Genomic DNA, 15,985 nt, shown 5'->3' with positions numbered 1-15,985 from the left:
ACGCTACACATTGGGCGCCGCGAGAGAATGAGGGGGCAAAGGGACCGGGCGGAGGGGTGGGTGAGGGGACCCCGGGTGGCGGCGGCTGCCGTCCACCACCGCGCTCTCGCACAACCCAGCCCGGCCCGGCACGCCTGCAGAGCCCAGGTACTTACGGCTCCTCACCATCCGCCATATTGTTCTCCGCCTCTTCCCAGGTGCCCCCACGGCGGGGCTGACCAAGCTTAGGGGCGGGGCCAGTGGGTAAAAAACGGGGTTGGCGGAGCGGGGCGGGGCCGGCGGAGCGGGGCGGGGCCAACTTCACCAACGTTCCCGTTGGCATTAAAGCTTTTCATTGTAATTATTATCTTGATTAACTACATTTAATTAGATAAGTCTTAGCCAGTGTATAATATTATGTTGCGTGAAAATACGGATGTAATACATTATATGTTTATACAACTTATATGTTAATAAATAATTATATAAAACGGTATATTCTTTGGAAAAAACTGGAAGAGACACCTAATATGCCAGATCTTCCATCTGAGGCAGAGCATGGGGGAATTTCCACTTTCTACTTTACAGGACAGTTCCAACATCTTTGCATAAAGGTACTCACTTTAAGAGTAAAATTTTTTCTAAATCAGTTCATAGGGGTGGGATAACAATATTATTTTCTTTCTTTGTTAATATTGTGCTGGCTCGAAAATTACTGCTTGGCTATTGCCCATGGGAACATAGGCTATCGCTCATGGGAACATAACATTCTAACAATAAGCTCTCTGCTTCTGTACCCCAGCTTCCACAACTGACCTGTGGGTTGACAGGTAGTGAATAGGAGAAAAATAGACCTTTGTGTTTCAGACAGAATAAGGAATGGGACTTAGGGCTTAAAAACTCTGTACCTCTACATTTCAGGGCTGCTTAATTTGGGGTCTGCGTACCCCTGGCAGACCCAGCTGGCTGAATAAAGAGTGTGATTCCTATGACTCACTAATTCCTGGTGGTCCATGTGTCTTTCGGAGGCTGGCGGCTACAAGAATATGAATATTAATATTATAGTGTCACATTATTCCGTCAGATAAGAAATTCAGGGGAAATGGAACTAAACTGAAAATTTTTTTTCTGAGAAAATATAATATTTAAGTAGAAGAAAAGTATAAAGGAAAAAAGCACAAGAATTAAAGAATAATTTAGAACACCCATGATCTCTTCACCTAAAGATAAATCGTGATAAAACTTTGGAGTAGGTATTTTCTTCCAGAGTCAGAAATTGATAGATTTGTGTGTATGACCGGATACAGAAAAATCATATTATATACAGATATACATACATGTATACATATATCCTTCCTTCGAGTGGGACAAGAATGAGATTTAGAATCAGAAAGAACTTAAATTTTTAACTCTCCATTTATTATCTATGAGACTTTGGGCTCGTCTCTGCCTTCATTTGCAAACTGAAAATATTCACCTCCATAGACTGAAAATGAAATGAAATCCAAAGTGGTTCTCAAAATATAATCCCTGATCATTTAGATAAGAATCATTTAGGAACTTGTTACAAATGCAAATTTTCCGGCCCTACCCCCAACCTTCTGTAAAGCCTTGAAGGTTTCTATGAAAAATAAAACTTGAGAACTGCTAAAATGCAGTACTATATAAAGCTTGATGGGTATTCAGTAAATATAGTTGTTAATAAATTATGATATTTAATCACTTCTGTCTTTTATCATCCCCCAATCAGGTTCAATGCATTCATTGAAGCAAAAGTCAGTGCCAGGCAATAAGTGGCGGGATAGAGTCTACAGTCCACAGTCCATAGCAGGAGACACCAGCTTCTTTCTAGGTCACATGTCTCAATATCAACCTAGAAACTGCTTTTCCTTGCCCAGACTACTCTGCAGATGAAAACTGTTGAGGTTAAACCCTTCCTCCCAGCAATGATAGTTTCAGGAGACCTTTTGATTAGTGGTAGGGAGCATCACAACCCCCTCAGATGGTAAAAACCAATAGGTACCTTAAGTATCACCTAGACTAAACTCACCCATTTCACAGGGAAGGAAGTTGAGGCCCATGGACAGGATGCTACTTGCCCATGAAGAGGTCTGCAAAGGCATCTGGTCCTGCATCTTTGTGCTTTGGAGCTAACATCCCGACTCATCGTGATGGTATTTTGATAGATCACAGAAGGCATTCCCACTGGCTCAGACTGACATTAAACAGCCACCTGTGCTTGCCAGTAATGAAAGTAACAGAGATATACAAGTGAAACCTTCAACAGACACTTCATTTCAAACAGAATATATCATAAACTATTAGTCTATCCACTATGGTTGATACACTGACAGATAAATATATTCAGAGTGGTCCTATGTAGAAACACAAGTCTGGGTATAAGAGCACCAGGAAGGCCTCTACAGTGAATCTGACCCCCCGAAATGAACAGTGACAAAGAGCTGCTACTAAGAGCATTTCAAACAGTGCCTGCAATAAAGTAAGGATTCCATATGTGTTTATTTTTATTAAAAATGATTTTATGACTGAAGGGGAGCAAAGTTTGCCACCCCTTGGGATATTATTTTAAGTTACTTATTTTTACGAAATGAAAGACAGGAAAGTTTCTAGAATTTTTCCCTAACTACCTAAAAGAATTTAGATAGAGGACCTGCTCCAGGAAGGGAGCTATTATCATAGATAACCATAGTTCATCATGAACTACTGTGTAACAGAGAGGAATCTAGCAAAACATGTTTGATCAAAGCCTTCTCTGTACCATTGTTAAAGATGTCCCAGCAAACATTTGTTTACCAAACATTTGCTTTTCCTTCTCCATGTGGATAGCCTTCCTTCCCTTTGAAGTTCCAAACCACAACCCAGGTTTTTCCTTAACTCCAGATGACATATAATCCTCAACTGGGGGCCTCATATTTTCATGGAAGCTCCATATGTACATATATAATTAAATTTAATTATATTCTCCTGGTACTCTGTTTCATGCCAATTTGATAATTAGACCAGCCAGAAGAACTAAGAGAATAGGAAGGAGGACAAAGGTAGAAATGTATAGTGGGAAAAAAAATCCCATAATCCAAACAGAAGGGGAAGCATAGTTAACGATTTTGGAGATAGAGAAAAGGGGATCATGCTCCATACCACTGCATCTGACTTTTTCCATTTCTTATTTATTTTTAAACCTTTTTGGAGGTTTAATCAAATAAATAAAAATACACTGAACAAATGTTTACTAAATATCAATTGCCTGTGATCAATGAGTAATCATATTATTACTTACACACATTTGATAGCTTATGGTCATGTAGAACTGAGCAATCAGAAGGCAAAAGTTCTTGATCACAGTGGGGCCCAACTAAGACTCCTACACTGGTCTTGACCAAGAGCATTTACTCCGCTTGCTCACAGTGCTGCTTCTTGAAATTCGTAAACCCTAGGGAATTCTTCTACATCCTCTGACTTCCTGTAACTGAGTACCAAGGCCTGGCACATCTCAAGATAACACTCCTCTCACTGTTTTGTATTTAAGTTGGTGTTTCTACTGCATTACAAGATCCTTGTAGGCAGGGCAAGGCTGAATTCTTCTCAACTTTTTCATCTCTCACAATGCTTTTATAGCCTTTAAAGGACTCAAACTATCTGGTGATATCATACTGAAAATTGTCAACCTTTGTTCCCCTATCAAGTCTACCAAGATACAACCACAATAAAATTACAAGAAGATAGAGAAAAGTCAGTGGATGTTCATTATGAAAGCATAGAAAACAAATTAGGTTAAAGGACTATTAATATCATGGTATCAGAGCAATTACTATACACTAAGTACCTCTCATCCACTCTTTTATTTATCTTCAACTATACAGGAGATGTTCTTATTATACTCACTTTACACAGGAAGAAAATGAGGCTGGAGGAGATTGATTTCTCCAAAGTCACTCGCAAGAAATGGAGGAGCTAGGACTCTAATTTTGCTCTCTCTGACATTAAATCTTCTCATCTTTCCATAATCAAGAAAATGTGAGAGTTCAGGAATATTTTTACATTTTAAACTTTATTCAACACCAGTGACAGTATTTTCTTAGTCATTGTGACTAACTTAACTGCCTTCTGAATCATGTCTTCTAGACTTTACATTAGGTATATTTTGTTGATTTCTGATTTGTTTTTGAAAATTGGTGGTCTGAGGAGAGTGAATTCAGGTTTTTAAGAACAGCACCACTGGCAGGTTTAGAGATTGTTTGTTATTTTAGACACTAGCATCTCAGGATTTGCCTACCATGCTATGCAATGAACTAAAATATTTTTTTCTGCTACATTTGAGTTAAAAGGTTTATTGTACCAAGTAGCCCCTTAACTTAGTAAAGAAGACTCTTTGGAAGCCTTAGACAGCAATTTACAACTAAATTATGCTGGGATACAAAGCTATCACATTATTATTTGTTTGTTTGTTTGTTTGTTTGTTTACTTACTTATTTATTTTATGGTAACATTGGTTAATGAAATCCAATAAGTTTCAGCTGTACACCTTAACAGTAAGGCATATATATATATATATTTACACTGTATGTTCACCTCTCATAGATTTCTTTCTGTCACCACGTATTTGACCCCCTTTACACATTATCATTTAAAACATTGCGTGCTCTTTTATTAAAAGTTGTCACCAAATATTAGGATAAAACTGAGAAAGATCTTTTGGAGTGGAATCCATGTTTCTGCCCAGAACAATTAGTTCACTGCAGACCATTGTTTGTTTTCAAATGTAAGCAATATGCCCAGAAATAGGGCTGAAATGACCAGAGTGAACACTGTATCAGAATTTTGCCCTCAGAAAACAGGGATGGAGAACAAAGAAGAAAAGTAACAAATCAACCCCTCCGTTCTACACGTTCTTCTTTCTAATTTTGTCAATTCGATTTCATTCATAGTGACTCATGGTGAAACAGAAAACACGAGAATTACATTCAGATGTGCAGAGGTAAGTAATGACTTAGTTTTCAAAACCAACTCATCCTCCAGTGTCACTATAGTTGCCTTCCATTCCATTTCAATTAGACTGGCATCTGAACAGCTGCAAAAATTTTCCACAAGGTCTAGAACACATTCCTAGGTTAAACAGAAGGGGGATTTTTAATGGGGGCTGATCGTATTTGGCTTGCCAGGGAAGGCATCAGCACCTCGCATCAGACAGAGGATTTCCGCTGGTTTCTTTCTGTCATTTCGTCTTTATTTTGCATTTTGCCCCTTGCTCTGTCGCGGGGCCCCAGTTTTCCTGTTACCAACCACTTAGAGCCAATCAAGAAGTAAAGAAGAGAAAAACGCCCTCCCGCTTTGAATTTCCTTTGCTTCGCTGCTCTCCAACCGCAGAGCCGACAGAGGCAGAGCTGCTGTCATCTCTAACTTAGCTCAGCTGATCAGTTGCTGCCGCCGCCGCCGCCAAATTCCAGAGGCAAAGAACAAGAAGCTGAGAGACCAGCCATGGACGTGAATATCCCCCCGCTCCGAGCCTGGGACGATTTCTTCCCAGGTTCTGACCGCTTCGCCCGGCCGGACTTCAGGGACATTTCTAAATGGAACAACCGCGTGGTGAGCAATCTGCTCTATTATCAGACCAACTACCTGGTGGTGGCTGCCATGATGATTTCTGTTGTGGGGTAAGTGGGGTCTCCCTTCCGGGCACTGATCGTGGGCAGCAGCATGGAGGGGGCTCAGGGTACAAGATTCCGGCATGCAGAAACGCTCTCCACGCCCAGCACCGGCTCTGGCGACTGCAAGAGGCCAATCCAGTGGAAACTCGTTCGCAGATCCAGGCCGCAGCAATCTGGGGGAGCCCCATTTCCTTTCGGCGCCTGAGGCTGAGACGTGAGGGGGGGTCCCTAAGAGTAAGAAATGTTGCGAACTACGGACAAGAAAAATGATATCTCTTCCCTCTGTGCCCCGATTACGCTGTTGTTGGGGAAAATATTTGTAGCGCCCCTGTCTTTTAAAAGGAAAGTGGTGTAACCTTATCCTGGGGCTAGCTAGGGCGGACGCCGCCCTGGGAGGGTTGGGGCGGCGGGGTGTGGATCCGGACTCTGCCTTCTAGGGGTGGTAGTGTAGAAAGGGTATTAAAGAGGCGACGCATTCTGTGGATTTCTCCGCCTAGTGCCTGCCATACTGTACAGGAGAGCTGAGCTTGGGAGCAAGAGGATGGGTGTATCCTGGTGGCGTTTCTCTCAGTGTGTGATTGAAGGCTGGGGTCCTTTCGCTATTTCTTCCAGGTGTTGCTGGGCGTGGTCACTGTCTCTACACTTTCTAGCCTGTGGTCTGTGTATTGAAGGCTTTTTCAACACCTAATCTTAATATTAAAAATGTCCCAGGTTATACACAGTCACGCACACTTGCTGTGCTAGAAACCACCTTCTCTTGTGTAGTTCACCCTTTAAGGAGTGCTTCTCTTACTTTTACAGAATGCGGCGGTGATATTCTAGATCTCGCTTATCATATGCATCTTTAAAGAAAAAGCTACCCTCAGTTATAAAGTTATAAAGTAACTCATTTGCCATTAAAGAAGTGTCTGACATTTCTACTTGAGTAAACACAGAAGGAAAGAGCTTGGGAGAAAGGAGAAATCCAAACTTGGAGATTTGTGGGAAAGGGCGAAGAGGGTGGTTTCTTAAGTTGGTTTGCTATTCTTTGGCTTATTTATTGAATCCAGGCTTGGAGCCCAGCGAGACCAATCAGAGATGAATTCAGGCCCAAGGGCACGTGGCAGTTTTTGAGAAGCTACAGGGCCAAATACACAGCACAGAGGAAAGAGTTCACAATCTCTGGGTGTGCTTCAGAGTAGTTACCCCTATGCAGAAAAGGACACTCATTTGTGGGGTTTCATAGACAATTAATTACTCAGATCCTCATAATGTGTTGCTTAAGGAACTGCAGACTCTGAGAATGGCTTGGTGTGTAGAGGGCAGGGGCTCTGAGCCAACCTTGAATTAGAGTGGCAGCCAAGTTAAAATTAGTTAGGGTAGGACAGGCCTGAGGCAGCTGCCTTCTGAACCTTTCCCTAGCTTTATGCCTAAGGCTTATTTCATGACACACTAAAAAAAAAAAAAAAATTAAAATTAAATGAATCGTAAATAGGATCGCACCTGTTGTTTTGCTTTCTTTTTTCTCATTTTGTAAAGAAGGGAGCAGGATATCATAGCAATCTAGTTATGGGTTTGTTTTTTGTTGTTGTTTTTGTTTTATTTTGTTAAGGTAACTCAAAAACTTAGATATAGGGCAAAGTTTGACACAGACCAAGCAAATGAGCTGAAAAAACCACTGCTTTTCAGAAGTGTATTGCCCATACCAAACACAGCTCAGGCATTTTTGCTGTCTTGATGGAACCCATTTTTCATAGGGAGGGCCAGAGGCCAGCTCCTCATTATGGGGTCCACTAACTCAGCCAGTTTGGAGGCATTGGCCCTTCCTGTTCCCTTTTTCAAATGAAAGATGTTGGTGGGCAGTGAAATTTTTGAAGATAAACATTAAAAATAACCATGTTTATTTTTTTTATTCTTAGTTTTAAAAACTTACAAGCGATAGAGGCCAGTAAGTTGTAAGTTGTTTTGAAAGCTATGTACAAAATGTGAGATTTCCTTTGTACCCCAGTAAAAATTTAATATTTTCTTTGTCTACAAACACAGTCTGTAGTTTTTTCCACAAATTGCCCTTTTCTTTTTTTTTATAATCTAGCAATAATAAAAGCTAATATTTTTTAGTGTTCTGTGTGCTAAATTCTTTGCTAAGTAATTTACTGTATTCCCTCGTAAAACCCAATATTATTATTATTGTATTATTTTTATTAAACTTGAAGCTTAGAGAGGTTAAGTGACTTGCTCAAAGTCACAGCGAGACTTATGCTTTTAACTATTGTGCCATCTTCCTTCTCTATGAGTCATGAAGTCTAGAGTTATTCTCTTAAAGCTAGGAGAAACCAAGTATCTTCAGGGTCAGGGACCTTAGCTGATTCTGGAATATTTCTCATTCTAAGAGAGCTCTCCTCATTTGGTGATGTCAGTAGGTGGGTGGGTTGTAGAGGTCCTGGAGGCTGTTTATCCGAATCCTCTACTGGCATTTGATAGTTTCTCATTTATCTTGGTAGAATGTGTATGAAAATGTGGCCTGGTTGTTTATTGGGAAAAGGACTGTGTTCAAAGGTTGTTATTCAATTGTTCCATCAACTGCTGGTGAGGAGGGGCCTCCAGGGCATTGTTGGAGAGCTCTAGTCTCAACTCTGAATGCTCTTGTGTGGAAAACCTGCTTGAGGGAGAGTATAGACCTGCTTTTCAAGATTGCAGGAAGGGAGATGGAAGACCAAGAGGATATCATCTAGCTCCAAAAATACTGGAAAGGGCTGCCTGTACCAAGGTGAAGATTAAGAGGGATTAGAGTATAGATAAATCTGTGTATGGGACCTGATTAAACAAGTCCTGATTATCCATGTTCAGAAGTTTGATCTTCATCTTAACAGCATGGTTTACCAGGCACATGACTTCCACTTAGTAGTTCTACTATGATTAATTATGAGTAAGTCTCTTAGTTAATAGCCCTTGCTGAAGACAGTTGCCATATCTTCTGACTCTTCAGGTAGTATAGGGTAGTGGTTAAGAGTTTAGGCACCAGAGACAGATTAGGTAAATTTTAAATCCCAACTGCCAGTCACTAGCCATGTGACCTTGAGGAAGTCACTTGAACCACCCCGCGCTTCAGCTTCCTCATCTGTGAAATGAGACTGACTAATTGTAGTACCTGAGTTAATATAGTCAGGTCCCTTAGAACAATGTCCAGCCCCAAATTTTGCTTCACAAATGTTACTTATTATTTTTATCATTGTTGGTGTTGCCATAGAGATTACTGAGAAATATAATAGTATCTTTATTCCAGCAGCTGTATCCATCCAAACTCTAGTCTCCATCTTACTCATCTCCTCCTGCTTTTCCTACAAGACTCAACTTTGGTACCATCTTTTTGAGGAAACATTATCCCTTTGTCCCTCACTCTCTTGTGTTAATTGGGTCCCACACCTATGCCTGTATCTTTCCTGGTACTTACCCCACAGGCTTTTAAATTGCCTCCACTCTGGACTATAGACTCCATGAGAACAGAGACTGTGCATTTTCTTTGTAATTTTTTTTCTTGCTATTGTTATTGTTATTTTTATTTTCTGTATCCCTGAGACCTATATAGCAGATGCTTAGCTGGTGTGTGAAAAAAGTAAATAAATGAACTGTAAGGCCTCAACATAATCTCAGGGGCAACTTTTAATTTATTTGATGGGAAAAATTATTTTGAAGCATATAGCAGTATGCCGGTACATAATAACGACATGCTCCTAAAATGATTCTAACTGACATCACCTGCTACATATTGGTTAAGATTACCATAGTGTGTAAAAAATCAATTTAAAAAAGTTACAATTCAGACTAATTCATATTGCTCTTGTAGAATTTTGATGAACTACTCTCTGGCAAGACTTCTCAACCTCAGCACTGTTGACATTTTGGCTTGTGTAATTCTCTGTTGTGGGGGCTGTCATGTGTGTTGTAGGATGTTTAGCAAAACCCCTACTCTCTACTCACTGAATGTCAGCAGCACCTTCTCCTTAAGTTGTGACAATCAAAAATGTCTGCAGACATTGTCGAATGTCCCCTGGGAATCAAAATCTCCCATGATTGTGATTGAGAACCTCTACTTTACTGCCAAAAAAATTGTGATGATTCTTCAACATTGTCTTCATGAAATTCAAGTTGCTTTATAACAAGTTACGAAAAGAATTCTTAGCAATTAATAGCAAAGCAACTTGACTTTAGCTCCTGACTTTTCAAACATAAGAATGGAGTGGATTTGAAGCTTTAAATAGCTTTGATCATTTTCCTTAATTTATTGATTGTTGGGCTATCATTCTTTTATTAGTCTGCCTTGGAGACTTTACTGGCTCCACAGACTCAGTCTTTTTATTTTTTGACAGAATTCTGACATTTGCTTTTCTTGGCTTTCTGCTTAAAAGTTCATTTGCTCTTGAGTTCCACTGCTATAAAATAGGAATTAAATGACTTAATCTAAAGCACATTAAGGTCTAGCAAATAACAACACTCAAATGTTAGTGTTATTGTATTAAATCCTAGGTTACCAGCATATTTAAAATTCTCACAACTTGTGTATTCTCATAGGCAGAAGTATTAAATGATAAATACACTTTAGTGGTTTTGTCTTTATTGCAACTTACATTGTTTGTAAAATTTTGCTTCCCTTGAAGACTTGAGTTTCCTTTTGAAATTCAGGCATCACTTCAGAAGAGATTGAATGACTCAGAAGGAATAACATGAATAACAAGCTAGGTGATGTGTTTTACTGAAAATGGCTTTGTGTCCTTTAAATCAAGATAGGAGAGATGTGTAAGATTGAAGAGGACATGATTTACTTTCTACACACTCGACACTTGACATCTTGGCACTAGATGTTCTTTTTACATCACATATAGCAATAGAAGTCTGTGCCTCTATTTTTAAAGTGAAAAGCAATAGAAATCTGTGCCTCTATTTTTAAAGTGAAAAGCAAAAGCAACACCTAGTAGCACTTGCAATTTAAGTACTAAGCATGTGATACATTCTAGTTATGGACAGGAGTTTCTATGTGCTTAATAGAATGCCAAAAGATTTGAGCTGGAGAAATCTACCCAAATTGTGGGCCATGGAACAGCAGCATCTTTCACCCTGGGTGCTTGTTAGAAATGTAAAATCTCAGGCCTCAGACCTATTGAGTCAGAATATAACAAGACTCGGGTGGTTCACAGGCACATTAAAATTTAGTAAGTCGTCTGGTTCCAAGAAAATTTAAATAAGTATACCTATATGCCCAGGTGCCATCTTCAGAGATTCTAAATATAGAGTTCTTACCTGAATCCAGGCATCTAAGCTTCATCTCAACACCCCAGTTTATTCTGATATACACCCCCAAGTTGAAGTTGAAAAGCACTAATCCCATCCAACTCCCCAACTTCACAAATATAAAAAGCTCGAGATCACAAGGCCAATTGAAACCAAAGCGGCTAATAGTAGCTTTTTTCTTTTTTTTTTAGCAGCTTCTTTTATTGATATGAAGTGAAATACTTTTCCATTAAATCATATTGCAAATATTCTAAAGCTTCAAATAAACCAATTTCAACTGAATAGGTGACTCTCACAACATATGTATTATTTGCCTGTTTTATTCTCACAAATCTCTCTTCCTGCCACCAGAACTCATATTTTCTGGCACAGCATCAGAAGCAGCAACCACACACAGAATTTTCAAACATATAAACACCTCTATTGCATCTCCAGTTAGAAAAAGACAGTTATTCTCAATTGTGTACATTCATGTCTCCCTTTTAAGAATGCACAATGTAGCTGCTAATGATAAGAGCCCGTATTTTTTTAGAAAGTACCTCATCACATTTGGCCTGTTGCCAGAGGCTAGAAAGTAAACTTGCCACATTATGCTTTCAGTTGTTTGAGATGCAAAGGACTTTCTGGAAGGCTGGTAATTCTGTTTGAAAAGATCATTGCTTTAATCTTTTCAAAATGAATGTGGTCCCATAATATGTTCTAGGGTTATGCTACCGGTACCTAGTGTTAAGAAATGGTTAGATTTCTTTTCTTTTCTTTTCTTCTCTTTTTTTGCCACAAGGATGAAAAATCAAGTTTCTAGTTAGTAGAGGAAGAAAAGAATAAGAGAGCCCTGGGATGCTCTAGATGGAAATGTATTAAAACATATGAAATTAATTAGCCTGTTTATGCTAAAAAACTAGTGGAAATGTTTTTGAGATTAATCAGCTTCAACACCAGTTCTACAATATTATTCTTATTTGTGTTGCTTCCTTCATTCACTCCACAAAGTATATGAAGCACTTACCAACTTCTCAGGCACTGTTCCAGAAGATACAGTAGAGAATAAGACAGCTATGATTCCTGCCTTCATTGCAGTTAGAGTCTAGAAGGGCAGCAAGACAACACTGAACACAATAATTTTTATACGAGTATAGCAAGAAGACAGAAATATACAACTAAATAAACATACATCATTTTTAATCTGACTTACTTGATCTCCTTTGTGCATTATGATTCCAAATTCCCAAATTCTCAGATGTTGAGAACGGAAGAGGCATTTAGTATGTGGACAGAGGAAAGGGTTATGAAAGTTTACTCATTCTCACCCTCCACTCAATTGAAGAAATATTTACTGAACACCTACTTTGTGCCAGACACTGTGTAAGCCCCGAGATTACAGGCAGGAATACAAATTCACTAAGCCTTCCCAAATCCTCCCAGAATTAATATCTTTCTGCCCTCTCATATCCCTTTATTTGCACATTTGACAGAGCATGTGGCATGCTGGTGTATGTCTTCCTCTGGTGGGTTATGTGTTGAGTACAGAAATTTAAGAGGTCTATTAACATTTAATATAACTTTAATCTCAAAATTTGTCATCTGATAAGGATAGCCTTCTATTAAATCATCTTCTGATACTTTGTTCTTCTTGACTTTTCCCCACACACTTTTTTTTTAATATTCCTTTCCACTGTCAGCCCGAGGTTTGTAGTTTCTGCCCTCTTTTCTTACGTAAGGATTTACAGTGGTTTCTGGATAAATGTGCAAAATAAATGAGCATATTTTGGATTCTTGGCCCCTTTCTTAGAGAGCAAAAGCTCTCAATCAACTTATTAGGGGTCCATATAGGAAATCCAATTCTACAAGATGGACTTGAACCTATCCACTTAATACCAAATTTATCAGCACTTTTGGAAATATCTTATTTTCCTTTTGGATAAATGCTTTCATGCCCATGATCTTAAACAAAACCTGAAGACTGCTTCTCCATTCTACAGGCATTTACCATAAATATATAAGATTTCCTGGCCCTCCCTCCCATGGAGCATGTGCTAATGGAGAAACCTGGAAGGCAGAAAGCCCATCTGAAGTAGAAAACTGGGGTTTTGGTTCCTATTTCTAATCCTACCATAGATCTGCTTCATATTCTATCAGTACAGCTTCTCTTTGTCTCAGAGGAACAAAAGGGACTGCAGAAATTGGGTGTTAGTGGGAAGTAAATAGACGGGAAACTGCTTGTAGGAAGGGAATTTATCTGTCACCAAGCTCATTAGCATATGTCCAACTCCTGTCTTCTTTCCACAGTTTCATAAGAACTTGTAATGTGACAATTTATTCTACTAAAAGTGTTCAGAAAGAACAGTTTGTAATCAGATATCTTTCCACTTCAGTTCTAAAGCATTTCTTGTGAGAGTAAACATGTGTTCTTAATTGTTGAAGGAAATGATGAGTATACATGAGGGATTGTTGTACCATTCTCTCTTCCTTTGCATGCTAGAAATTTGCCATAATAAAAAGTTTAAAAAGGATTTGTTGCAGTATAACCAGAGCCTGGTACACTGTTATTTGAAGCTCTGTCACTGTGGGGAATATGAGCAATATGACTTCTAACCCATGTCCAACCTGTTGTTTGTTAAAAATAAAACAAGTAATTAATTAGCTCGATACATGCAAAAGGAAACCTGGAGATTCATAAGGTGTTTTACTATGGATGTAAATGGCTGCCAAGACAGTGGATTATTTGGATGTGTTTAGTTTGTGCAAATAACACAGGGGAATAGGTTTCAGTAAACAGTGAGTATGCAGTAAATAGCATGGGACTTCGCAATTTGTTTGGGTAGGAAAACCTCAAGATTAGGTTACTATGACCTTTCTGTGACAAGAGACAGGCTCCTGTCCCACCTAATTGCTGGTAATCATTAGGCCCAGGAGACACTGATCACATTTAGTCAAAACTGGTTTGAACATTTACATTTATACTTTACAGTCAGAAACAGTTCTTGCCAGGACAAAAGTCCATGTTAGGAAACCAAAATACCCCAAGAAGACTGTTGGGGTTATCTGAGGTATCAAAGAGCAAGCGGGGACTATTTGGACAGGTCTGTAGGACCCACTCTCCCTCCTGGCCCCCAGCCTACTCTAGTGACAAAATTTACAAATCTCACTGATTATATCGTAATAGTTATCTCTTACATTTGTGTAAGAGTTTAGATGATTTTTCCTATTTTTGCTTTGCTATGTGTTTCCTTCATCACAGCTCTGTGAAGGCACAAAGACGGGAACTATTTCTCTAGTAATATTTAGTGTACAATGAGAATAATAGTGATTTGTCCAAGACAGATCTCACATCTCTTAATTTGTGGCCGTAGAAAGTTGCTGGGCTTATTTAAATAACATGAAAATATGTTAGATTCTTACTTAGTTTTTTTTCTTTCTTTTGATGAATATTTATTGAATACTTGTACTGTGCTAGGTGCTGGGAAGAAAATCTCAAGCCCTGCCCTCATGGAGCTTAATCTCTAGTGAGAGACAAAGATGTTCATCCAATACTCATTCAGATAAATGTAAAACTGCCCCAGGGGTAAGTGCTATAATGAAGAGGCATATGGTGCTATGACCTGGTCAGAGAGATTGAGAAAAGGCTGATTATGCTGAGATTTGAAGGAGGTAAGAGTGAATCAGGTAAAGAGAACAGCTTGTGCACAAGCCTCTCGTGGCTGGAGGCAGGAGGAGTTCTAGAGGTCATTAGAAGCCCCAATGGATGGAGTGCAGAATTAGGAGAAGATGGTCTGAGAAAGCTGGCAGGCAGAGCGATTGCTATCTTTCAGGGCTCCCTCGTACTAATTATTAAAAGCACCCTTACGTACTCCTAGCAGATGTAACCTACACCAAACTGTGGGCTTGGCAAATCAAGTGTGGCCTGGATTTCAGGCCCACTTTCCCCCTCAGCCAGCTTTCCTTGGCCCAGGTCCAAACTACACAGTTGTATGCTGTGGACTTCGCTACAGGGGCAGGCAGGGGCCGGAGCCTACAGGGCCTGGTAGAATGTGTAAAGAGTTCTGTTTTTACTCTAAGAGCAATGAGAAGTGAGAAAATGGATGGATGGATTCATATTTGCAGTGATCCCTTTGGCTGTTATAGAAAAACACCAATTTGGAGAAGTCCACTGTGAGTAAATTGTTCCTCACTTTCTTGGTGAGTCAGGCTTCCTCAGGAACCAAACTGCGAAAATAGCTTTTTGGGTTAGAAAATTGGAACTCTATGAAAACTGCTTCTGCTGCTCAGGAAATATTTCACTGCTTCAGTGATTTTTGTTGGCATTGTAACATGAAAGGAGTTACCAAAAGTGAGCTTGAGTTTATCTGAGGATCTCAGTTTTGGTAAACTTTTATCGCCAACTTTGCATCTGGTGGCCTTGGGACAAACTCATTAACTTCTCTGTTCCTTAACTTACTTTTCCTGTAGAATGAGGCAAGTTCTCAAGGTAACAATCAGCTCTAAAATTTTGTGATTGGCCAAGATTTTTTTCCCTTCCGCAGCTTAGGCTGGAACTATAGTTAGCTGAATCATGTTGGCAAGTTTAAGGCATGTGTTCACACCCACTAATAACCACCTTCCTTCAGAGAGAGAGAAACAAGAAAGCTAAGGGATTTCCCAGAACGATCCCACTTGCTTACCCCAACTGGAAGAATGGGGTTACTTAGAATGTTTGGGGGTTGGGAAGAAATTACTGAGTCTGGTTAACAATACAGAACAGGTTATATTGTGAATTACTGTCATAATTACATCAACTGGCACCTTTTTTCCTCCCCTGGATCCTTTTGAGTACATTTCTTCACTTCTCAGGAGCTTAGCTTATTCATCTATGTAATGGGACACAACCACTTCATTTTTCAAGACTGCTACAGGCTTCTGTGGTGGAATTCTAAGCCTTTTTACAACCATCAATGATTCCACTAGGATTTTCAACTATTTATTTATTCATTTATTTATGTGAATATATATATATATATATATATGTAGGTACATGTTTTTATTTTTATCTCACAATGGAAAAACATACTTAATGTTTTTTATTTGTGAAACTAGGTCCT

The 15,985-nt window shown here is 39.3% G+C and overlaps 2 protein-coding genes across 3 annotated transcripts in view; one reads left to right on the top strand and one right to left on the bottom strand.

Annotated features, from left to right (window-relative positions):
• The window catches only part of UBA3 (ubiquitin like modifier activating enzyme 3), a 20,425-nt gene extending 20,198 nt beyond the window's left edge, over positions 1-227 (bottom strand). For both annotated transcript variants that reach the window (XM_006917480.3, XM_006917481.3), the window contains exon 1: positions 156-227. In XM_006917480.3, coding sequence (XP_006917542.1) covers positions 156-175 — 20 coding nt within the window. In that variant the 5' untranslated portion in view covers positions 176-227. The remainder of the gene's footprint in view (positions 1-155) is intronic.
• Positions 228-5,349: 5,122 nt separating this feature from the next.
• The window catches only part of ARL6IP5 (ADP ribosylation factor like GTPase 6 interacting protein 5), an 18,045-nt gene continuing 7,409 nt past the window's right edge, over positions 5,350-15,985 (top strand). The window contains exon 1 of the mRNA XM_006917479.3: positions 5,350-5,651. Coding sequence (XP_006917541.1) covers positions 5,476-5,651 — 176 coding nt within the window. The 5' untranslated portion in view covers positions 5,350-5,475. The remainder of the gene's footprint in view (positions 5,652-15,985) is intronic.

Source organism: Pteropus alecto, unplaced genomic scaffold, assembly GCF_000325575.1.
Source record: "Pteropus alecto unplaced genomic scaffold, ASM32557v1 scaffold75, whole genome shotgun sequence".
Lineage (NCBI taxonomy): Eukaryota > Metazoa > Chordata > Mammalia > Chiroptera > Pteropodidae > Pteropus > Pteropus alecto.
The sequence above is the reverse complement of the archived record's forward strand: the minus strand, read 5'-3'. Positions and strand labels throughout refer to the sequence as shown.